The sequence below is a fragment of the Symphodus melops genome, assembly GCF_947650265.1.
Source record: "Symphodus melops genome assembly, chromosome: 18".
NCBI lineage: Eukaryota > Metazoa > Chordata > Actinopteri > Labriformes > Labridae > Symphodus > Symphodus melops.
In genome coordinates, this window is record NC_136708.1 from 75512 (window position 1) to 99688 (window position 24177).

A 24177-nucleotide genomic window follows, 5' to 3' on the forward strand; every position below is an offset into this window, starting at 1 on the left:
GAACAGTTGAGAGGAGAACAGGTGAGAGGAGAGAACAGGTGAGCGAGGAGAACAGGTGAGAGAGGAGAACAGGTGAGAGAGGAGAACAGGTGAGAGGGAGAACAGGTGAGAGGAGAGAACAGGTGAGCGAGGAGAACAGGTGAGAGAGGAGAACAGGTGAGAGGGGAGAACAGGTGAGAGAGGAGAACAGGTGAGAGAGGAGAACAGGTGAGAGAGGAGAACAGGTGAGAGTAGAGAACAGGTGAGAGGAGAGAACAGGTGAGCGAGGAGAACAGGTGAGAGGAGAACAGGTGAGAGGAGAGAACAGGTGAGAGAGGAGAACAGGTGAGAGGAGAGAACAGGTGAGAGGGGAGAACAGGTGAGAGAGGAGAACAGGTGAGAGAAGAACAGGTGAGAGAGGAGAACAGGTGAGAGGAGAACAGGTGAGAGAGGAGAACAGGTGAGAGGGGAGAACAGGTGAGAGGGGAGAACAGGTGAGAGAGGAGAACAGGTGAGAGAAGAACAGGTGAGAGAGGAGAACAGGTGAGAGGAGAACAGGTGAGAGGGGAGAACAGGTGAGAGGGAGAACAGGTGAGAGAGGAGAACAGGTGAGAGGAGAGAACAGGTGAGAGAGGAGAACAGGTGAGAGAGGAGAACAGGTGAGAGGAGAACAGGTGAGAGGAGAGAACAGGTGAGCGAGGAGAACAGGTGAGAGGAGAACAGGTGAGCGAGGAGAACAGGTGAGAGAGGGGAACAGGTGAGAGAGGAGAACAGGTGAGAGGGGAGAACAGGTGAGAGAGGAGAACAGGTGAGAGGAGAGAACAGGTGAGCGAGGAGAACAGGTGAGAGAGGAGAACAGGTGAGAGAGGAGAACAGGTGAGCGAGGAGAACAGGTGAGCGAGGAGAACAGGTGAGAGAGGAGAACAGGTGAGAGGAGAACAGGTGAGAGGAGAGAACAGGTGAGAGAGGAGAACAGGTGAGAGGAGAGAACAGGTGAGAGGGGAGAACAGGTGAGAGAGGAGAACAGGTGAGAGGAGAGAACAGGTGAGCGAGGAGAACAGGTGAGAGAGGAGAACAGGTGAGAGAGGAGAACAGGTGAGAGGAGAGAACAGGTGAGAGAGGAGAACAGGTGAGCGAGGAGAACAGGTGAGAGGAGAGAACAGGTGAGAGAGGAGAACAGGTGAGAGGGGAGAACAGGTGAGCGAGGAGAACAGGTGAGAGGAGAGAACAGGTGAGAGAGGAGAACAGGTGAGAGAAGAACAGGTGAGCGAGGAGAACAGGTGAGAGGAGAGAACAGGTGAGAGGAGAGAACAGGTGAGAGGAGAGAACAGGTGAGAGAGGAGAACAGGTGAGAGAGGAGAACAGGTGAGCGAGGAGAACAGGTGAGCGAGGAGAACAGGTGAGAGAGGAGAACAGGTGAGAGAGGAGAACAGGTGAGCGAGGAGAACAGGTGAGAGGAGAACAGGTGCGAGGAGAGAACAGGTGAGAGAGGAGAACAGGTGAGAGGAGAGAACAGGTGAGAGAGGAGAACAGGTGAGAGGAGAGAACAGGTGAGCGAGGAGAACAGGTGAGAGAGGAGAACAGGTGAGAGGAGAACAGGTGAGAGGGGAGAACAGGTGAGAGGAGAGAACAGGTGAGCGAGGAGAACAGGTGAGAGAGGAGAACAGGTGAGAGGGGAGAACAGGTGAGAGAGGAGAACAGGTGAGAGGGGAGAACAGGTGAGAGAGGAGAACAGGTGAGAGTAGAGAACAGGTGAGAGGAGAGAACAGGTGAGCGAGGAGAACAGGTGAGAGGAGAACAGGTGAGAGGAGAGAACAGGTGAGAGAGGAGAACAGGTGAGAGTAGAGAACAGGTGAGAGGAGAGAACAGGTGAGCGAGGAGAACAGGTGAGAGGAGAACAGGTGAGAGGAGAGAACAGGTGAGAGAGGAGAACAGGTGAGAGGAGAGAACAGGTGAGAGGGGAGAACAGGTGAGAGAGGAGAACAGGTGAGAGAAGAACAGGTGAGAGAGGAGAACAGGTGAGAGGAGAACAGGTGAGAGAGGAGAACAGGTGAGAGGGGAGAACAGGTGAGAGGGGAGTACAGGTGAGAGAGGAGAACAGGTGAGAGAAGAACAGGTGAGAGAGGAGAACAGGTGAGAGGAGAACAGGTGAGAGGGGAGAACAGGTGAGAGGGGAGAACAGGTGAGAGAGGAGAACAGGTGAGAGGAGAGAACAGGTGAGAGAGGAGAACAGGTGAGAGAGGAGAACAGGTGAGAGAGGAGAACAGGTGAGAGGAGAGAACAGGTGAGAGGAGAGAACAGGTGAGAGAGGAGAACAGGTGAGAGAGGAGAACAGGTGAGAGGGGAGAACAGGTGAGAGAGGAGAACAGGTGAGAGGGGAGAACAGGTGAGAGAGGAGAACAGGTGAGAGAGGAGAACAGGTGAGAGGGGAGAACAGGTGAGAGAGGAGAACAGGTGAGAGAGGAGAACAGGTGAGAGAGGAGAACAGGTGAGAGAGGAGAACAGGTGAGAGGAGAGAACAGGTGAGCGAGGAGAACAGGTGAGAGGAGAACAGGTGAGCGAGGAGAACAGGTGAGAGAGGGGAACAGGTGAGAGAGGAGAACAGGTGAGAGGGGAGAACAGGTGAGAGAGGAGAACAGGTGAGAGAAGAACAGGTGAGAGAGGAGAACAGGTGAGAGGAGAGAACAGGTGAGCGAGGAGAACAGGTGAGAGGAGAGAACAGGTGAGAGGAGAGAACAGGTGAGAGGAGAGAACAGGTGAGAGAGGAGAACAGGTGAGAGAGGAGAACAGGTGAGCGAGGAGAACAGGTGAGCGAGGAGAACAGGTGAGAGAGGAGAACAGGTGAGAGAGGAGAACAGGTGAGCGAGGAGAACAGGTGAGAGGAGAACAGGTGAGAGGAGAGAACAGGTGAGAGAGGAGAACAGGTGAGAGGAGAGAACAGGTGAGAGAGGAGAACAGGTGAGAGGAGAGAACAGGTGAGCGAGGAGAACAGGTGAGAGAGGAGAACAGGTGAGAGGAGAACAGGTGAGAGGGGAGAACAGGTGAGAGGAGAGAACAGGTGAGCGAGGAGAACAGGTGAGAGAGGAGAACAGGTGAGAGGGGAGAACAGGTGAGAGAGGAGAACAGGTGAGAGGGGAGAACAGGTGAGAGAGGAGAACAGGTGAGAGTAGAGAACAGGTGAGAGGAGAGAACAGGTGAGCGAGGAGAACAGGTGAGAGGAGAACAGGTGAGAGGAGAGAACAGGTGAGAGAGGAGAACAGGTGAGAGGAGAGAACAGGTGAGAGGGGAGAACAGGTGAGAGAGGAGAACAGGTGAGAGAAGAACAGGTGAGAGAGGAGAACAGGTGAGAGGAGAACAGGTGAGAGAGGAGAACAGGTGAGAGGGGAGAACAGGTGAGAGGGGAGAACAGGTGAGAGAAGAACAGGTGAGAGAGGAGAACAGGTGAGAGGAGAACAGGTGAGAGGGGAGAACAGGTGAGAGGGGAGAACAGGTGAGAGAGGAGAACAGGTGAGAGGAGAGAACAGGTGAGAGAGGAGAACAGGTGAGAGAGGAGAACAGGTGAGAGGAGAACAGGTGAGAGGAGAGAACAGGTGAGCGAGGAGAACAGGTGAGAGGAGAACAGGTGAGCGAGGAGAACAGGTGAGAGAGGGGAACAGGTGAGAGAGGAGAACAGGTGAGAGGGGAGAACAGGTGAGAGGAGAGAACAGGTGAGAGAGGAGAACAGGTGAGAGGAGAGAACAGGTGAGCGAGGAGAACAGGTGAGAGAGGAGAACAGGTGAGAGGAGAACAGGTGAGAGGAGAGAACAGGTGAGAGAGGAGAACAGGTGAGAGTGGAGAACAGGTGAGAGGGGAGAACAGATGAGAGAGGAGAACAGGTGAGAGGGGAGAACAGGTGAGAGAGGAGAACAGCTGAGAGTAGAGAACAGGTGAGAGGAGAGAACAGGTGAGAGAGGAGAACAGGTGAGAGGAGAGAACAGGTGAGAGGAGAGAACAGGTGAGCGAGGAGAACAGGTGAGAGAGGAGAACAGGTGAGAGGGGAGAACAGGTGAGAGAGGAGAACAGGTGAGAGGAGAGAACAGGTGAGAGGAGAGAACAGGTGAGCGAGGAGAACAGGTGAGAGGGGAGAACAGGTGAGAGGAGAGAACAGGTGAGCGAGGAGAACAGGTGAGAGAGGAGAACAGGTGAGAGGGGAGAACAGGTGAGAGAGGAGAACAGGTGAGAGAGGAGAACAGGTGAGAGAGGAGAACAGGTGAGAGTAGAGAACAGGTGAGAGGAGAGAACAGGTGAGCGAGGAGAACAGGTGAGAGGAGAACAGGTGAGAGGAGAGAACAGGTGAGAGAGGAGAACAGGTGAGAGGAGAGAACAGGTGAGAGGGGAGAACAGGTGAGAGAGGAGAACAGGTGAGAGAAGAACAGGTGAGAGAGGAGAACAGGTGAGAGGAGAACAGGTGAGAGAGGAGAACAGGTGAGAGGGGAGAACAGGTGAGAGGGGAGAACAGGTGAGAGAGGAGAACAGGTGAGAGAAGAACAGGTGAGAGAGGAGAACAGGTGAGAGGAGAACAGGTGAGAGGGGAGAACAGGTGAGAGGGGAGAACAGGTGAGAGAGGAGAACAGGTGAGAGGAGAGAACAGGTGAGAGAGGAGAACAGGTGAGAGAGGAGAACAGGTGAGAGGAGAACAGGTGAGAGGAGAGAACAGGTGAGCGAGGAGAACAGGTGAGAGGAGAACAGGTGAGCGAGGAGAACAGGTGAGAGAGGGGAACAGGTGAGAGAGGTGAACAGGTGAGAGGGGAGAACAGGTGAGAGAGGAGAACAGGTGAGAGGAGAAAACAGGTGAGCGAGGAGAACAGGTGAGAGAGGAGAACAGGTGAGAGGGGAGAACAGTTGAGAGGAGAGAACAGGTGAGCGAGGAGAACAGGTGAGAGAGGAGAACAGGTGAGAGAGGAGAACAGGTGAGCGAGGAGAACAGGTGAGCGAGGAGAACAGGTGAGAGAGGAGAACAGGTGAGAGGAGAACAGGTGAGAGGAGAGAACAGGTGAGAGAGGAGAACAGGTGAGAGGAGAGAACAGGTGAGCGAGGAGAACAGGTGAGAGAGGAGAACAGGTGAGAGGGGAGAACAGGTGAGAGAGGAGAACAGGTGAGAGGGGAGAACAGGTGAGAGAGGAGAACAGGTGAGAGTAGAGAACAGGTGAGAGGAGAGAACAGGTGAGCGAGGAGAACAGGTGAGAGGAGAACAGGTGAGAGGAGAGAACAGGTGAGAGAGGAGAACAGGTGAGAGGAGAGAACAGGTGAGAGAGGAGAACAGGTGAGAGGAGAGAACAGGTGAGCGAGGAGAGCAGGTGAGAGAGGAGAACAGGTGAGAGAGGAGAACAGGTGAGAGGAGAACAGTTGAGAGGAGAGAACAGGTGAGAGAGGAGAACAGGTGAGAGGAGAGAACAGGTGAGCGAGGAGAACAGGTGAGAGAGGAGAACAGGTGAGAGAGGAGAACAGGTGAGAGAGGAGAACAGGTGAGAGGGGAGAACAGTTGAGAGGAGAGAACAGGTGAGCGAGGAGAACAGGTGAGAGAGGAGAACAGGTGAGAGGAGAACAGTTGAGAGGAGAGAACAGGTGAGAGAGGAGAACAGGTGAGAGGAGAGAACAGGTGAGCGAGGAGAACAGGTGAGAGAGGAGAACAGGTGAGAGAGGAGAACAGGTGAGAGAGGAGAACAGGTGAGAGGGGAGAACAGTTGAGAGGAGAGAACAGGTGAGCGAGGAGAACAGGTGAGAGAGGAGAACAGGTGAGAGGAGAGAACAGGTGAGAGAGGAGAACAGGTGAGAGAGGAGAACAGGTGAGAGAGGAGAACAGGTGAGCGAGGAGAACAGGTGAGCGAGGAGAACAGGTGAGCGAGGAGAACAGGTGAGAGAGGAGAACAGGTGAGAGGAGAGAACAGGTGAGAGGAGAGAACAGGTGAGAGGAGAACAGGTGAGAGGGGAGAACAGGTGAGAGAGGCTTTGTTTTCATTGGATGTTGTTCGTGTCTTACAGGTTAAAGTCTCGATGACATCAGACTCGTCTGTGAGGACAGAACACTTCGGACGACTTCCTGGACTCTGTCGGCGTCTGAAGAGGCGCAGAGTCACCGTGCTGGTAAAGTTCACAGCTGAGCAGGTTCAAACAGTGAGCAGCTAAAAGCTGATTGGTCACTTTTTAAACAGAAGCATCACCTCTGCTGCCAGTTTGGTCCTGATGCTGTTACTGTCCCTTTAAGCGCTTCACTTCCTGTGTTTCAAAATAAAAAACAACACATTGATCTTTGAGAATAGTTCATGCAGTTCTCTCTCTCTCTCTCTCTCTCAGTGTAACCAGGAGAGGTTTTGTTGGAGGGGGCGGGGCTATGAGAGGAGCAGTGGGAGGAGTCTGAAGACTCGGGCAGGTCAGGTGTGTGCGTGTCCGCGGGGCTCGAGGTGTCCACGTTTCTTTGTCCACAGTTTGTGAACCTCAGTGACGGTGTTCGTCCACAGGGTGGCGTTGTAGCTCCCTCCGTGTTTTTCAACCAATCGGGTGAAATGGAAACGAGGACATGTGAAGGTTTTGTGAAGAACAGAACATATGAATGGTCTCACCTGGAGAACGGTAGAACATCCTGAAGCCTGTTTACCTGCTCATGGTGTTAGCTACAAAGGCTAACTCACGCTTCCTTTTTCCTGTCACAGTATCTCTACCGACCAACCAACCATCACTCTTTTATCAACGCACTCACTGTCAAGAAACCGAAAGAATGATTGGTTTCCAGGAAGAAAACATTTACATTTATTTTGGTGAGCAGTGGACAAAGATTTTTATTTTTATTTTTTTTTGGAGTTTGAAGAAATGTAATATCTATAAACAAATTAGCCAAAAGTAAACAAACATGCTCCGTTATATAAAGTGCATCCATCACATGAAGGATAATAAAACAATCTATCATGGAGAGTCTCTTTTTCATTAACTCGTTGTTTGCTGAACACTCAGTCTGTTTGTGAGATCGAACAATATAACTAAACTAGACAATTCCAGCAGAAATTGTGAGGGTGGTTGCCGTCTGTGTTTCTGAGTTATACTGCATTAAGACTGTTTAAAGGGATACTTGACCCATTTACATGAAGCTGTGTATCATTCAAAGCGTCATATTGCATCACATGAAGAAAACTTCCAGGCAAAGAAAAACATATTTTTCTGGTCTCAGGGCAAAATGAGGGCTGGACTCACGACCATTCAACACTACTACCATGTTTCTAATGATACACAGCTTCATGTTTCTAATGATACAAAGCTACATGTTTCTACTGATACACAGCTTCATGTTTCTAATGATACACAGCTTCATGTTTCTAATTATACACAGCTTCATGTTTCTAATGATACACAGCTACATGTTTCTAATGATACACAGCTTCATGTTTCTAATGATACAAAGCTACATGTTTCTAATGATACACAGCTACATGTTTCTAATGATACACAGCTTCATGTTTCTAATGATACACAGCTACATGTTTCTAATGATACACAGCTACATGTTTCTAATGATACACAGCTACATGTTTCTAATGATACGCAGCTACATGTTTCTAATGATACACAGCTACATGTTTCTAATGATACGCAGCTACATGTTTCTAATGATACACAGCTTCATGTTTCTAATGATACGCAGCTACATGTTTCTCATGATACGCAGCTACATGTTTCTCATGATACACAGCTACATGTTTCTAATGATACACAGCTACATGTTTCTAATGATACACAGCTTCATGTTTCTAATGATACACAGCTTCATGTTTCTAATGATACACAGCTTCATGTTTCTAATGATACACAGCTTCATGTTTCTAATGATACACAGCTACATGTTTCTAATGATACACAGCTTCATGTTTCTAATGATACGCAGATTCATGTTTCTAATGATACACAGCTACATGTTTCTAATGATACACAGCTTCATGTTTCTCCTGATACACAGCTTCATGTTTCTAATGATACACAGCTACATGTTTCTAATGATACACAGCTACATGTTTCTCCTGATACACAGCTACATGTTTCTAATGATACACAGCTACATGTTTCTAATGATACACAGCTTCATGTTTCTAATGATACACAGCTTCATGTTTCTCCTGATACACAGCTTCATGTTTCTACTGATACACAGCTTCATGTTTCTCCTGATACACAGCTTCATGTTTCTCCTGATACACAGCTTCATGTTTCTAATGATACACAGCTACATGTTTCTAATGATACACAGCTTCATGTTTCTAATGATACACAGCTACATGTTTCTAATGATACACAGCTACATGTTTCTAATGATACACAGCTTCATGTTTCTAATGATACACAGCTTCATGTTTCTACTGATACACAGCTTCATGTTTCTACTGATACACAGCTTCATGTTTCTCCTGATACACAGCTTCATGTTTCTCCTGATACACAGCTTCATGTTTCTAATGATACACAGCTACATGTTTCTAATGATACACAGCTACATGTTTCTAATGATACACAGCTTCATGTTTCTAATGATACACAGCTTCATGTTTCTCCTGATACACAGCTTCATGTTTCTACTGATACACAGCTTCATGTTTCTCCTGATACACAGCTTCATGTTTCTCCTGATACACAGCTTCATGTTTCTAATGATACACAGCTACATGTTTCTAATGATACACAGCTTCATGTTTCTAATGATACACAGCTACATGTTTCTAATGATACACAGCTACATGTTTCTAATGATACACAGCTTCATGTTTCTAATGATACACAGCTTCATGTTTCTACTGATACACAGCTTCATGTTTCTACTGATACACAGCTTCATGTTTCTCCTGATACACAGCTTCATGTTTCTCCTGATACACAGCTTCATGTTTCTAATGATACACAGCTTCATGTTTCTAATGATACACAGCTTCATGTTTCTAATGATACACAGCTACATGTTTCTAATGATACACAGCTACATGTTTCTAATGATACACAGCTTCATGTTTCTCCTGATACACAGCTTCATGTTTCTAATGATACACAGCTTCATGTTTCTAATGACACACAGCTACATGTTTCTAATGATACACAGCTACATGTTTCTAATGATACACAGCTTCATGTTTCTAATGATACACAGCTTCATGTTTCTAATGATACACAGCTACATGTAAATGGGTGAAGTATCCCTTTAACTGTAGTCAGCTAACAGCTAAGACAGAACTCTGTCCCACTGCTATGGTCCCACTCAAATGATGATGTCATCACTCTAACTCTGAATACCTGCAGCTCACTGATTGGTTGACATTCAGCTTTGATCTGCCAGAACATTCTATCAATGTATTTGAATGGGCTTACCACTGCTCACAAAACCTCAAATATCTTAAAAACTAAACATGATATCACCAATCCGTTTGGACTGTGAGTGACAGAACAAATAGGCGCACGTTTCGTTGCATTTTATTTTCATCTAGCATTCAGACTGGGACCACAGTGGCAACTTTAAAACATGAGTGAAAACTGTGAAATTCTGGAGGTCAGTTAGAGTGAGAGCCCAATGTGTGTGTATGTGGTGACTGTCAAACAAATGTCTCTCCTGGGAGACTAAAACATTTTATTGTTTTATTTTATTTTTGCTTTATGAGTGAGAGGACACTCAGAGCTTTATTTTGATATATTTTGTTTATATATGTGAGCAACAATGACTTCAGGATGGCGATTTACAAATATGTTTCCAAAACTGAACTTTTTGGCAGTTACACTCGAGGATTTGAATTTTTGCCATCTTAAACTCGATTTGTGTCCAAACAGTGTGCCGGAAGTTTCCACAAAGTAAAAGCACCCATGTCATGACGTCATGACCGAGCCGCTCGTTTTCATACCTTTCTTGTGTGTGTGCCTTTCAGGCAACCACCCTGATTATAAAAAGTTTAAAAAAAACCCTGCACCGGACTCGCTCTGATGACGTCACATCACTCTAAGGACATGAGGTAATGAGGCATTTAGCCTTCAAAATAAAAGTTTAATGAAGATGAGAGACGCTGATGTGACGTCAGAGTCCTTCAGCTGTCATTAAATCTGTAAATATAGAAACAATAGGTCACCTTAATGATAAACATTTTCACTGATAATAATAACCTTCGTTGGCAATAAAAACCGATTTGAGTTAATGCTTTTATTCTGAAAACGTTAACCGGAAGTATGAGCTGTGTGTCGGACCGCGGGCTGATCCAGTAACAACAGTCCGGGATCAGGTCCGTTAAGAACCGGGTACCTGGTAGGATCCGATCTGTTAAGAACTGGGTACGTGGGCTCTTGTTTCCCGCGCTCAGTCTAAGATGGCGACCGTTTAACGTCGAGTTAGAGGAAGCCAGCGCGTGAGTATTTAAGTATCTGTTAGCAGGCTAGCTGTTAGCATCAGGCCATGTAAACAGCTGTAACAGGTTTTTACTTTGATGACGTCAGATTCACAGTTTCGTGTCGTCATCAGGTATGAGCTCTTTACCGGATTTATTAATGAATACAGCTTTCAAAGTGACGTAACGACGTGATGACGCCTGTCGAGAAAAACGCTCTAACTGTGTCTGTCTTTGTGTGTGTGTGTGTGTGTGTGTGTGTGTGTGTGTCTGTGTGTGTGTCTGTGTGTGTGTGCGCGCGTGTGTGTGTGTGTTTGTTTTAATTACTCATCGTTTCATGTTTCAGGTATCGACACACAGACGGACGCCAAACGAGGTCCGGAGCCTGCCCTCACCTGTTCAGGATCTCAGAGGGTCAAAGTGGCGTGGTCCTGGTTCAGGACTCGGCCAATGGAGAGCAACTGTCGGATCCCCATGGCTTGCTGTCGGCCTCGAGTCCTAGTCCTCCACGCCCTGTTCTGGGGCCTTGTGTCCCTCAGGTCAGTCCACGTACCAGACAAGTCCTTCAGAAGCTTCTCCTGTTCCCTCGTGTTTAAAGACGCCGTGGCGTCCATACTCACAGATGGCGAAAGTACTTAAGCACCAAACATGTGTAAAACGGAGAGCTGCTGCACACGCCACCTGGCTCGCCTTCTTACTGCCGTGGTGAAGTCGTCTGTGACTTCATGAATGGCGTTCAGTAAACTGAAGGGGCTTTTATTTTGGCGAGTTTCAGAACTTTAATGTTTGCCGCAGTCAGAGTCACACTGATTGTCCACGTGAAAAACTGCGTCCTCAACATGTGAGCATGCACACGTGGCTTCTACGTGAGGCCCTGGTCCCTGAGAAGGTTCTGGTCTTTTAGGTTCAGGATCCTTTCATGGGTTCTGGTGGGTTTGTAATGGTCCTTCATGGGTTCTAAAAGGGTTCTGATGGATTGGTAAAACCCGGTAACCTGAGGTTCTGCGTTTCAGGGTGTTTGGAGCGGCGCTGCTGGGCGAAGAGAAGACCCCAGGTACTGATGAGCGGCAGCAAAGCCTTGTGGGAAAACAGATGGTCATGTTTTTTAACGGTTCTTTCTGCTCCTGCAGCGCTCAGGACTCACTCCGCCCCCTGCTGGCTGCTCGAGGACTTCGTGGTGACCACGGAGTGCTCCCAGTGTAACGCCTTCCAGACGGTAGGAACCGGAACGGTTTGATAACCTTGTTGTCATGGTGACATGTGGCTGATGAAGTCGGTTGTCGTCTTTCAGAGGTCATGGTCGGCCTGCGAGGCGACGGGATACGTGGAGCGAGTCAACTGTACCCACAGCAACCGTGATGAGTACAAGAGGTCAGAGGTCAAAGGTCACGCTGCTTTGATCACATTGAGCCGACCTTCAATAACTTCTCTCTTTCTTTTAGCTGCCGCTCCGCCGTCTTGGAGGAACATCTCTTCTGGAAGTTTGAGGCAGCCATGTTGGCTATGACGGCGTCTTTCGCCGTCTTGGTGGTCATCCGTCAGCGTTCACTGGACCGCCTTGCGTCAGAGAAAGTCCGCCGTCAGATCGAGTCCATCTAGGACTCCACAGAAACCTGGACTCAGTGTGTTTTATCTGACTGAACTGTCTGGATTCAGGACTGCAGAGACTGGACGGCCTGAACTCAGAACCAGACCAGAACTTGAACCAGTCTAAAACCGAGCCAGAGTCCGACAGTGGTTTGATTCAACCAGAGACTTGTAAACAAAAACAGGATGTCCCCTTTCAGAATAAAGACCTGATGGGGTCTGGTCAGCTGTTTCTCGTAATCTTAAACGTCTTCTGTGGAGATTTGAAGTTTCCTGTTGGATCGGATTTCATTAAGATGAATAAAAGTTTTAATTTGAAGCATTTGCCTCACTTCCTGTTCTGAATAATAATGATGTCATCGTTTGTCTCCTCCTCATGACAGGTAGGCGGAGTTTAGGGGCAGGGTTACAGAGGGAGCCGACCTGTTAATGAAACGTGTTCTCTCATGGTGCTGCCACCAGCTGGCTGTAGGTAGAACTGCAGCCACTTGACCATAACCTCAGAAGATGTCTGAAGTCTTCTGATTGGTTGACATTTCCATCAGGAACCAATGAGGAGACAGACGCATGTTGGTTTGGGTCAGAGTAGATTTTAATGGTTAACAAAATTAGATTTAAAATCACCTGATGAATCACATCCTGAGGGGAGAACAGTAAAAACACTTTCTGAGCGGCGTTCAAAAATAGAAACGCACCTGAATCATGGCCAACATTTTTTTCATGTTAAAAAAAACAAAAACACTAATGGCTCCTGATTGGCTGAAGGGTCACTGTGATGTCTGTAGTTCATCAAAGAATAGTAAAAAAAAACAGTCCCTGGCCACGCCCCCACATTTAGTTGATTGGCTCGTAGGCCATTGCTGAGGGTGCCGACCTCTTTCGCACACAAACATAGACTCCGCCCAGCAGCAGGAGGATCATGGGAGTTCCCAGACCGACCGCCATCATAATTAGAACCAACGGGGAGAAAGAGTCAACTGGAGGAGAGCCGACGCCCACCAACGCCGTCCTGCCAGAAACACGGAGAGAGACTTAATGATGAATATTCAACAGAACCATATCAAGAAAACAAAAGAACCTACCAGATGAGGAACCGGGTGCTGTTGTAGAACGGTTCTCCTGCAGTCCCAAAGCTCACGTTGAGTCCAAAACTTTCAGGTTCCGAGTAGAACGCGTTGACAAGAGCCGACAGCGCCGCAGTATCTTTGCCATTCTCATGCTGCGGCTCCGAGTGTCGGCATTGTGTTGCATCTTCCAAAGCTGGGTTAGGCCGGCGATACGCCACGGGCTTCCACTGAACGAAACCCAGAACGTCAGAGGAACCATTCGCCAACGACAACCACTGAGACACCTGTGGGTCACACAGAGGTCAACACCTGAGGTCACACAGGTCAACACTTGAGGTCAACACTGGTGGGTCACACAGAGGTCAACACTTGAGGTCACACAGAGGTCAACACTTGAGGTCACACAGAGGTCAACACCTGAGGTCACAGGTCAACACTTGAGGTCAACACTGGTGGGTCACAGAGGTCAACACTTGAGGTAACACAGAGGTCAGCACCTGAGGTAACACAGAGGTCACACAGAGGTCAGCACCTGAGGTCACACAGAGGTCAGCACCTGAGGTCACAGAGGTCAACAGTATATATTTACATGTTCAGTGAATTTGGACAAAGAAGAAGAAAAACAAGAGACCAGGGTCCAATGTCATACTGAGTCACTGCTCGTGAGCTCTGATTGGTCACAACAAACACCATGTTTGGGTAAAAGGTGGCTGGTCATCAGATCCATTGAAGGTGAAGCGAGGAGCAGCAGGACTGACCTGGTAAACCCAAACTCGTGGAGGTTATAAGACTTAGAATCTCTAGTACATCCCAGAGGAGGTAGGGACGTGGAAGCTCAGAGACTCTGTACTGTGGCAGAGACCTTCAGGACCTGCTGGTGACACAAGTGGTGACAGGCTGAAGGAAGACGCCTTGTGAGGGGGGGGGGGGGGGGGGTCACAGGGGTCTCGAGAATCAAAAGACAGGCATGGAGTGGTTGGAGGGCGTGGCTTCTGTGGTGGGAGGAGACGACTGGAGGAACTCAGTGTAGTTTGACCTTCATGGCAGATTTAAACCGGCCCTAAAACACCAAAGAAGTCGGTCGTCTCCGTAGTTTTCCAACAGTCTTTTTGTGGCTGATTCGACACGTCAGCCATTGGTAGAAGGAATCGCTCTGATTGGCCGCTCAGCCAGTGCACAAGAAAAGCGCCTCTTCTGTGCTTGATGCACTAAATCAACGCCAGCGCCATGTTTGCCTTGAGTTCAGACGTGCGGCTCCATTAGAATGACGAGTGTGCAGAACATGCATGCTGATTGGCTGTCGGGAGTCTTTGCCGTGACGTGAAGCCACAGGCGGGCTTAGTCACCTCAGTTCTTCGCCGCCTGCACGGTATGTCAGGACCTTCAGACTGTGCAGGAGGAGCCGTGAGGAGGGGGAGGAGCTATAAGAAGGAGGAGGAGCTATAAGGAGGAGGAGCTGTAAGGAGGGGGAGGAGCTGTAAGGAGGGGGAGGAGCTGTAAGGAGGAGGAGGAGCTGCAAGGAGGAGGAGTTGTAAGGAGGAGGAGGAGTTGTAAGGAGGAGGAGGAGTTGTAAGGAGGAGGAGGAGCTGTAAGGAGGGGGAGGAGCTGTAAGAAGGAGGAGGAGCTGTAAGGAGGGGGAGGAGCTGCAAGGAGGAGGAGTTGTAAGGAGGAGGAGGAGCTGTAAGGAGGAGTTGTAAGGAGGAGGAGGAGCTGTAAGGAGGAGGAGCTGTAAGGAGGGGGAGGAGCTGTAAGGAGGGGGAGGAGCTGTAAGGAGGAGGAGGAGTTGTACGGAGGAGGAGGAGTTGTAAGGAGGAGGAGGAGTTGTAAGGAGGGGGAGGAGCTGTAAGGAGGAGGAGCTGTAAGGAGGAGGAGGAGCTGTAAGGAGGAGGAGGAGCTGTAAGGAGGGGGAGGAGCTGTAAGGAGGAGGAGCTGTAAGGAGGAGGAGGAGTTGTAAGGAGGAGGAGGAGCTGTAAGGAGGAGGAGGAGTTGTAAGGAGGAGGAGGAGCTGTAAGGAGGGGGAGGAGCTGTAAGGAGGAGGAGCTGTAAGGAGGAGGAGGAGCTGTAAGGAGGGGGAGCTGTTAGGAGGAGGAGGAGTTGTAAGGAGGGGGAGGAGCTGTAAGGAGGAGGAGCTGTAAGGAGGAGGAGGAGTTGTAAGGAGGAGGAGGAGCTGTAAGGAGGGGGAGGAGCTGTAAGGAGGAGGAGGAGCTGTAAGGAGGGGGAGCTGTTAGGAGGAGGAGGAGTTGTAAGGAGGGGGAGGAGCTGTAAGAAGGAGGAGGAGCTGTAAGAAGGGGGAGGAGCTGTAAGGAGGAGGAGCTGTAAGGAGGAGGAGCTGTAAGGAGGAGGAGGAGTTGTAAGGAGGAGGAGGAGTTGTAAGGAGGGGGAAGAGCTGTAAGGAGGGGGAAGAGCTGTAAGGAGGAGGAGCTGTAAGGAGGAGGAGGAGCTGTAAGGAGGGGGAGCTGTTAGGAGGAGGAGGAGTTGTAAGGAGGGGGAGGAGCTGTAAGGAGGAGGAGCTGTAAGGAGGAGGAGGAGCTGTAAGGAGGAGGAGGAGTTGTAAGGAGGAGGAGGAGCTGTAAGGAGGGGGAGGAGCTGTAAGGAGGAGGAGGAGCTGTAAGGAGGAGGAGGAGCTGTAAGGAGGGGGAGGAGCTGTAAGGAGGAGGAGGAGCTGTAAGGAGGAGGAGGAGCTGCAAGGAGGAGGAGGAGCTGTAAGGAGGGGGAGCTGTTAGGAGGAGGAGGAGTTGTAAGGAGGGGGAGGAGCTGTAAGGAGGAGGAGCTGTAAGGAGGAGGAGGAGCTGTAAGGAGGAGGAGGAGTTGTAAGGAGGAGGAGGAGCTGTAAGGAGGGGGAGGAGCTGTAAGGAGGAGGAGGAGCTGTAAGGAGGAGGAGGAGCTGTAAGGAGGGGGAGGAGCTGTAAGGAGGGGGAGGAGCTGTAAGGAGGAGGAGGAGCTGTAAGGAGGAGCGTGAAAGACTGATGGGAGGCGTGGAGAGACGAGCTGCAGTGATGGTTGTTCTGGTCACCTGCACACTCACCTGTTCTAAAGGACGGATCACCTCCTCACTGACCTCTGACCCTCACCTGTTCTAAAGGACGGATCACCTCCTCACTGACCTCTGACCCTCACCTGTTCTAAAGGACGGATCACCTCCTCACTGACCTCTGACCCTCACCTGTTCTAAAGGACGGATCACCTCCTCACTGACCTCTGACCCTCACCTGTTCTAAAGGACGGATCACCTCCTCACTGACCTCTGACCCTCTAAAGGACGGATCACCTCCTCACTGACCTCTGACCCTCACCTGTTCTAAAGGACGGATCACCTCCTCACTGACCTCTGACCCTCACCTGTTCTAAAGGACGGATCACCTCCTCACTGACCTCTGACCCTCACCTGTTCTAAAGGACGGATCACCTCCTCACTGACCTCTGACCCTCACCTGTTCTTTAACTAAAGGACGGATCACCTCCTCACTGACCTCTGACCCTCACCTGTGGTCAGATCGTGGTTGCACGCCATACAAAGCGTTACACTCTGTGGAGAGTCCGTGTTGAAGAGTGATTGGTCACCTTGAATATCGACGGCGTGAACTCGTCATCGATCGATCTGTGAACTTCAACCCTGTTCAAAGGGTAAGCCCCGCCCACTGCCTGCACCTCCAGCATGAACCTGGAACGAGCCGCCCGGGGTAACACACCATCCAGCCACACCCCTATTTGGGATGTATTAGCAGTATGAAGGAGGCGGGGCCAGGACTGGCCACGCCCCTCAGACTCAAACATCGCCAGCTGAAAGAATGAAAATAGGAAATGATGTAATACAATTATTAAAGAACCAATGATCTGATTGGACGGCAGCAAAGTGACCACTGACCTGCAAGCAGAGGGATCCACTGCTGAAGGTTGTAGCGGCGCCGCAGAGCAGAGCGCTCGCTCCTGATAGGTTGAGACGAGACCAGAGGAAATCCTGCAGCTCGTACGGAGGGAAAAGATGCGAGGAGGCGTCGGCCGTATCGTTCACATCGTCATACTCCAACAACTACGAGAGAGGGTGGACTCAGGATTATTTAAAGTGGACTCAGGATTATTTAAAGTGGATTGAGGATTATTTAAGGTGGATTGAGGATTATTTAAAGTGGATTGAGGATTATTTAAGGTGGACTGATGATAATTTAAGGTGGAATGATGATGATTTAAGTTGACTGATGATAATTTAAGGTGGAATGATAATGATTTAAGGTGAATTGAGGATTATTTAAGGTGGACTGATGATAATTTAAGGTGGAATGATGATGATTTAAGTTGACTGATGATAATTTAAGGTGGAATGATAATGATTTAAAGTGGACTGAGGATTATTTAAGGTGGACTGAGGATTATTTAAGGTGGACTGATGATGATGATTTAGGAGTAGCGGCTCTACTCCGAGCTCCTCACCCTATCTCTAAGAGTGCGCCCAGCCACCCTAAGATCCTCATCCCAGCCGCCTCACACTCGGTAGCGAACCGCCCCAGTGCGCACTGAAGGTCCGGGTTTGATGGAGCCAACAAGACCACATCATCCACAAAAAGCAGAGACGAGATCCTGTGGTCCCCGAACCGGACCCCCTCCGGCCCCTGACTGCGCCTAGAAATAATGTCCATAAAAGTAATGAACAGAACCGGTGACAGAGGGCAGCCCTGCTGGAGGCCACATCGAGAGGAGTCAGCTGAGGTGGTTCGGGCATCTGGTCCGAATGCCCCCTTGGAAGCCTCCCTAGGGAGGTGTTCCGGGCATGTCCCTCCGGGAGGAGGCCTCGGGGTAGACCCAGGACACGCTGGAGAGACTGTCTCTCCGCTGGCTTGGGAACGCCTCGGGGTCCCACCGGAAGACCTGGAGGAAGTGTCTGGGGTAAGGGAAGTCTGGGTGTCTCTGCTTAGACTGCTGCCCCCGAGACCCGGCCCGGATAAGAGGCAGAAGATGGATGGATGGATGGATGATGATTTAAGGTGGAATGATAATGATTTAAGCAGACTGATGATTTAAGGTGGACTGAGGATGATTTAAGGTGGACTGAGGATGATTTAAGGTGGACTGATGATTTAAGGTGGACTGAATCTTTCTGACCCTGCTGAAGACGATGGCGGTGCTGTAGAGGACGCTGCTCTCTGGTTCCACCTTCAGGCTGCCGCTGATATTTCGAGCTTCAAACTTGGGCCAATCCACCTGAGAGAGACACAAGGTTAGTTGAGTTTTATGAAGTCTCCTAACACCTTTCACTAAGTCCTTTATGAAGTCTAACACCTTTCACTAAGTCCTTTATGAAGTCTAACACCTTTCACTAAGTCCTTTATGAAGTCTAACACCTTTCACTAAGTCCTTTATGAAGTCTGACACCTTTCACTAAGTCCTTTATGAAGTCTAACACCTTTCACTAAGTCCTTTATGAAGTCTAACACCTTTCACTAAGTCCTTTATGAAGTCTAACACCTTTCACTAAGTCCTTTATGAAGTCTAACACCTTTCACTAAGTCCTTTATGAAGTCTAACACCTTTCATTAAGTCCTTTATGAAGTCTAACACCTTTCACTAAGTCCTTTATGAAGTCTAGCACCTGTCCTTAACCCTGTGACGTGTTAAGGAAAGGTGGCTGGTGAAAGTCACTGGTGAAGGCTATGAAACCGTCAGACAGGAAATAGAAACAAACCGTCACAGTAGAAGAAGAAGTGTTGGTGTGGACGAGCAGCAGTGTCGGCGCCCCCTGGCTGCAGAACAGGAAGTGAAGCGTGTCGTTGTCTCCCACAGCTCTCACATGCAGCAGGTCGCCACCAGGAGGCGGTAAAGGCGATCCAGGGTTCAACTGTACGGATAACTAAAGGAGAGAAGAAGAAACAAAGGCTTCCACCAATCAGCAGTCACCAAACAACGACTGAGGTCGCAGACACCCGGCACCCCAAAACCCTCCAGACCCAAGACCTGAGATCCAGACCCACAGACACCCTGCACCCCAAAACCCTCCAGACCCAAGACCTGAGATCCAGACACCCTGCACCCCAAAACCCTCCAGACCCAAGAACTGAGATCCAGACACCCTGCACCCCAAAACCCTCCAGACCCAAGACATGAGGTCGCAGACACCCGACACCCCAAAACCCTCCAGACCCAAGACCTGAGATCCAGACACCCTGCACCCCAAAACCCTCCAGACCCAAGAACTGAGATCCAGACACCCTGCACCCCAAAACCCTCCAGACCCAAGACATGAGGTCGCAGACACCCGGCACCCCAAAACCCTCCAGACCCAAGACCTGAGATCCAGACCCACAGACACCCTGCACCCCAAAACCCTCCAGACCCAAGACCTGAGATCCAGACACCCTGCACCCCAAAACCCTCCAGACCCAAGAACTGAGATCCAGACACCCTGCACCCCAAAACCCTCCAGACCCAAGACATGAGGTCGCAGACACCCGACACCCCAAAACCCTCCAGACCCAAGACCTGAGATCCAGACACCCTGCACCCCAAAACCCTCCAGACCCAAGAACTGAGATCCAGACACCCTGCACCCCAAAACCCTCCAGACCCAAGACATGAGGTCGCAGACACCCGACACCCCAAAACCCTCCAGACCCAAGACCTGAGATCCAGACACCCTGCACCCCAAAACCCTCCAGACCCAAGACCTGAGATCCAGACACCCTGCACCCCAAAACCCTCCAGACCCAAGACATGAGATCCAGACCCACAGACACCATGCACCCCCAAAACCCTCCAGACCCAAGACCTGAGTTCTAGACCCACAGACACCCTAAAACCCTCCAGACCCAAGACCTGAGATCTAGACCCACCAAAACCCTGGAACCTAAATCCCTCCAGACCCAAGACCTGAGATCGAGACTCACAGACACCCTGCCCCCTAAAACCCTCTAGACCCAAGACCGGAGATCCAGACCCACAGACACCCTGCACCCCAAAACCCTCCAGACCAAGACCTGAGATCTAGACCCACAGACACCCTGCACCCCAAAACCCTCCAGACCCAAGACCTGAGATCCAGACCCACAGACACCCTGCACCCCAAAACCCTCCAGACCCAAGGCCAGAGATGTAGACCCACAGACACCCTGCACCCCAAAACCCTCCAGACCGAAGACCTGAGATCTAGACACACAGACACCCTAAAACCCTCCAGACCCAAGACCTGAGATCCAGACTCACAGACACCCTGCACCCCAAAGCCCTCCAGACCCAAGACCTGAGATCTAGACCCACAGACACCCTGCACCCCAAAACCCTCCAGACCGAAGACCTGAGATCTAGACCCACAGACACCCTAAAACCCTCCAGACCCAAGACCTGAGATCGAGACCCACAGACACCCTGCCCCCTAAAACCCTCCAGACCCAAGACCTGAGTCCACCTCTCTAAATTTAATGTGAAGACGTCACCGAAATTAAAAACCTCCTAAATTCACCTCCTGCCGAGTCCTCGCGGTCTGTACCCGGATTTAAACGGTGTCCTGTGTGCTCACGTGCTCACCTGTCGTCGATACGTGTCTCCTCCGCTGAACAGACCCAGATCCAGACTCAGACCGAGAACTGGACTCAGAAAAATTAGAAACACAAAAACTCTGCAGCTCCGCGACGCAGCCGCCATCTTTGTTGTGACTGAGCAGCTCACATGACCCCGCGCCTTCATAAGTCACCTGACTGAGAAAGCCCCGCCCCTAGCCCGGAAACACTTTATTAACAAAGAGAACTCGAAGAAGGAAGTACATTAAGACACTGTGACGTCATTGTTTGTGTTGACTCCTGTCAGCTCTCATGATGCGTTTAAAGACAGCCGGTAAATTAGAGGACATGAAAACCTTTATTAGCAGCTGATCAAACGGCTTCAAGAAGTGAAAGGAGAGAGAGAGAGAGAGAGAGGGCAAGAGAGAGAGAGAGAGAGGGCGAGAGACAGAGAGAGAGAGGGCGAGAGACAGAGAGAGAGAGAGAGAGAGAGGGCGAGAGAGAGAGAGACAGAGAGAGAGAGAGAGAGAGAGGGCGAGAGAGAGGGCGAGAGACAGAGAGAGAGAGAGGGCGAGAGAGAGAGAGAGAGGGCGAGAGACAGAGAGAGAGAGAGAGAGAGGGCGAGAGACAGAGAGAGAGAGAGAGAGAGGGCGAGAGACAGAGAGAGAGAGAGAGAGAGAGAGAGGGCGAGAGAGAGAGAGAGAGGGCGAGAGACAGAGAGAGAGAGAGAGAGAGAGAGAGGGCAAGAGACAGAGAGAGAGAGGGCGAGAGAGAGAGGGCGAGAGAGAGAGACAGAGAGAGAGAGAGACAGATAGAGACAGAGAGAGAGAGAGAGAGAGAGAGGGCGAGAGAGAGAGAGAGAGGGCGAGAGACAGAGAGAGAGAGAGAGGGCGAGAGAGAGAGAGAGAGAGGGCGAGAGACAGAGAGAGAGAGAGAGAGAGAGAGGGCGAGAGAGAGACAGAGAGAGAGAGAGAGAGAGAGAGAGAGAGGGCGAGAGAGAGAGAGAGAGGGCGAGAGACAGAGAGAGAGAGAGAGGGCGAGAGAGAGAGAGAGAGAGAGGGCGAGAGAGAGAGAGGGCGAGAGACAGAGAGAGAGAGAGAGGGCGAGAGAGAGACAGACAGATAGAGACAGATAGAGACAGAGAGAGAGAGAGAGAGGGCGAGAGAGAGAGACAGAGAGAGAGAGAGAGAGGGCGAGAGAGAGAGAGAGGGCGAGAGAGAGAGAGAGGGCGAGAGAGGGCTTCATAAGGTGACTTGAGAGAGGGAGGGGGCGACTGATCAGTTTGTGTTGTTTTCAGTGTGTGTCACATGTTGAAGTGTTTGTTTCCCCTGCAGCTGGATGACAAGCTGGACTGGTCGCCTAACATGGACACTACCTGCAGGAAGGGACAGAGTCGTCTGTACTTCCTGAGAAGGCTGGGGTTCTTCAACATCTGCAAAAAGCTGCTGCAGATGTTCTACCAGTCTGTGGTGTCCAGCGTCCTCTTCTACGCCGTGGTGTGCTGGGGAGGAAGCTGCAAGAAGAGGGACGCAGCACGCCTGGACAGACTGGTGAGGAGGGCCGGCTCTGTGGGGGGTACAGAGCTGGACTCACTGGTGAGGAGGGCTGGCTCTGTGGGGGGTACAGAGCTGGACTCACTGGTGAGGAGGGCTGGCTCTGTGGTGGGTACAGAGCTGGACAGACTGGTGAGGAGGGCCGGCTCTGTGGGGGGTACAGAGCTGGACTCACTGGTGAGGAGGGCTGGCTCTGTGGGGGATACAGAGCTGGACTCACTGGTGAGGAGGGCTGGCTCTGTGGGGGGTACAGAGCTGGACTCACTGGTGAGGAGGGCTGGCTCTGTGGGGGGGTACAGAGCTGGACTCACTGGTGAGGAGGTCTGGCTCTGTGGGGGGTACAGAGCTGGACTCTCTGGTGAGGAGGGCCGGCTCTGTGGGGGGTACAGAGCTGGACTCACTGGTGAGGAGGGCCGGCTCTGTGGGGGGTACAGAGCTGGACTCTCTGGTGAGGAGGGCCGGCTCTGTGGGGGGTACAGAGCTGGACTCACTGGTGAGGAGGGCTGGCTCTGTGGGGGGTACAAAGCTGGACTCACTGGTGAGGAGGGCCGGCTCTGTGGTGGGTACAGAGCTGGACTCACTGGTGAGGAGGCTCTGTGGTGGGTACAGGGCTGGACTCACTGGTGAGGAGGGCTGGCTCTGTGGGGGGTACAGAGCTGGACTCACTGGTGAGGAGGGCTGGCTCTGTGGGGGGTACAGAGCTGGACTCACTGGTGAGGAGGGCCGGCTCTGTGGTGGGTACAGAGCTGGACTCACTGGTGAGGAGGGCTGGCTCTGTGGGGGGTACAGAGCTGGACTCACTGGTGAGGAGGGCTGGCTCTGTGGGGGGTACAGAGCTGGACTCACTGGTGAGGAGGGCTGGCTCTGTGGGGGGTACAGAGCTGGACTCACTGGTGAGGAGGGCCGGCTCTGTGGTGGGTACAGAGCTGGACTCACTGGTGACAGTGGTAGAGAGGAGGTCTCTGGACAAAATGCTCTCCATCATGGACAACACACACCACCCTCTGCACAGCACCTTCACCGGGCAGAGGAGCATGTTTAGTGACAGACTGCTGTCACAGTCGTGCTCCACGGACAGACTCAAGAACTCTTTTGTCCCCCTATAGGCCATAAGACTGTACAACACTTCACTGTCACGGCAGGGAAGAAGCGCACGGTGATCCCTGGACTCTTTTTTCACTTTTTTCTCACTCCTCATCTGCACTGCTGACCTCAGAGTCAGCCTCCAGTTGGACACTTTAATGCATATTGATAGTCACCTTACTGAGCACTGGTCACTTTAATGATAATCACCCTAATCACTCCTGGTTTCACCTCATTGTTTTGGACACTGAGCACTTTAATGGCCCAGTCTGCATCCCTGCATTGACTGTTTAATGACTGTACTCACACCTCTGGCACTACCTCAAACACCTCTGTACATGCACATGGAACTAGTTTCTAGAAGGTCAGCACTTTGTTTCAAAGGCTCTTTAACTGTTTACAGGTCTCTTTTAACCAACACATGTTTTTCTCTCCTTCACAGGTTATGTACATTATACTATATAAGTTTAAGTCTAATGCTAATGCTAACTGCACAGGTTATGTACATTATGCTATATAAGTTTAAGTCTAATGCTAATGCTAACTGCACAGGTTATGTACATTATGCTATATAAGTTTTAAGTCTAATGCTAATGCTAACTGCACAGGTTATGTACATTATACTATATAAGTTTAAGTCTAATGCTAATGCTAACTGCACAGGTTATGTACATTATGCTATATAAGTTTTAAGTCTAATGCTAATGCTAACTGCACAGGTTATGTACATTATGCTATATACGTTTTAAGTCTAATGCTAATTGCACAGGTTATGTACATTATACTATATAAGTTTTAAGTCTAATGCTAATGCTAACTGCACAGGTTATGTACATTATACTATATACGTTTTAAGTCTAATGCTAATGCTAACTGCACAGGTTATGTATATTATGCTATTTAAGTTTTAAGTCTAATGCTAATGCTAACTGCACAGGTTATGTACATTATACTATATAAGTTTAAGTCTAATGCTAATGCTAACTGCACAGGTTATGTATATTATGCTATATAAGTTTAAGTCTAATGCTAATGCTAACTGCACAGG

General features: G+C 50.2%; 2 protein-coding genes across 4 annotated transcripts; one reads left to right on the top strand and one right to left on the bottom strand.

Annotated features, from left to right (window-relative positions):
- Positions 1–10165: 10165 nt before the first annotated feature.
- On the top strand, positions 10166–12261 carry jtb (jumping translocation breakpoint). Of its 3 annotated transcripts, none has more exons than XM_079368828.1 (6): positions 10166–10302; positions 10702–10894; positions 11369–11409; positions 11486–11571; positions 11647–11726; positions 11798–12261. In XM_079368828.1, exons 2-6 carry the CDS (start codon positions 10806–10808, stop codon positions 11952–11954), a joined length of 453 nt encoding a protein of 150 aa, XP_079224954.1. In that variant the 5' UTR covers positions 10166–10302; positions 10702–10805; the 3' UTR covers positions 11955–12261. The 3 variants fall into 3 exon arrangements, with proteins under 3 accessions (XP_079224954.1, XP_079224953.1, XP_079224955.1); XM_079368827.1 differs by having other exon boundaries at positions 10169–10376; XM_079368829.1 differs by lacking the exon at positions 10166–10302 and adding an exon at positions 10410–10581.
- A 255-nt stretch (positions 12262–12516) lies between these two features.
- Positions 12517–20681, bottom strand: glmp (glycosylated lysosomal membrane protein). The gene is made up of 7 exons (XM_079368173.1): positions 20522–20681; positions 18687–18851; positions 18107–18205; positions 16875–17039; positions 16571–16789; positions 13025–13293; positions 12517–12951 (listed from the first exon to the last, which is right to left on the bottom strand). The coding sequence occupies exons 1-7, from the start codon at positions 20678–20680 to the stop codon at positions 12777–12779; spliced, it is 1251 nt and encodes a 416-aa protein (XP_079224299.1). The 5' UTR covers position 20681; the 3' UTR covers positions 12517–12776.
- Positions 20682–24177: the final 3496 nt, after the last annotated feature.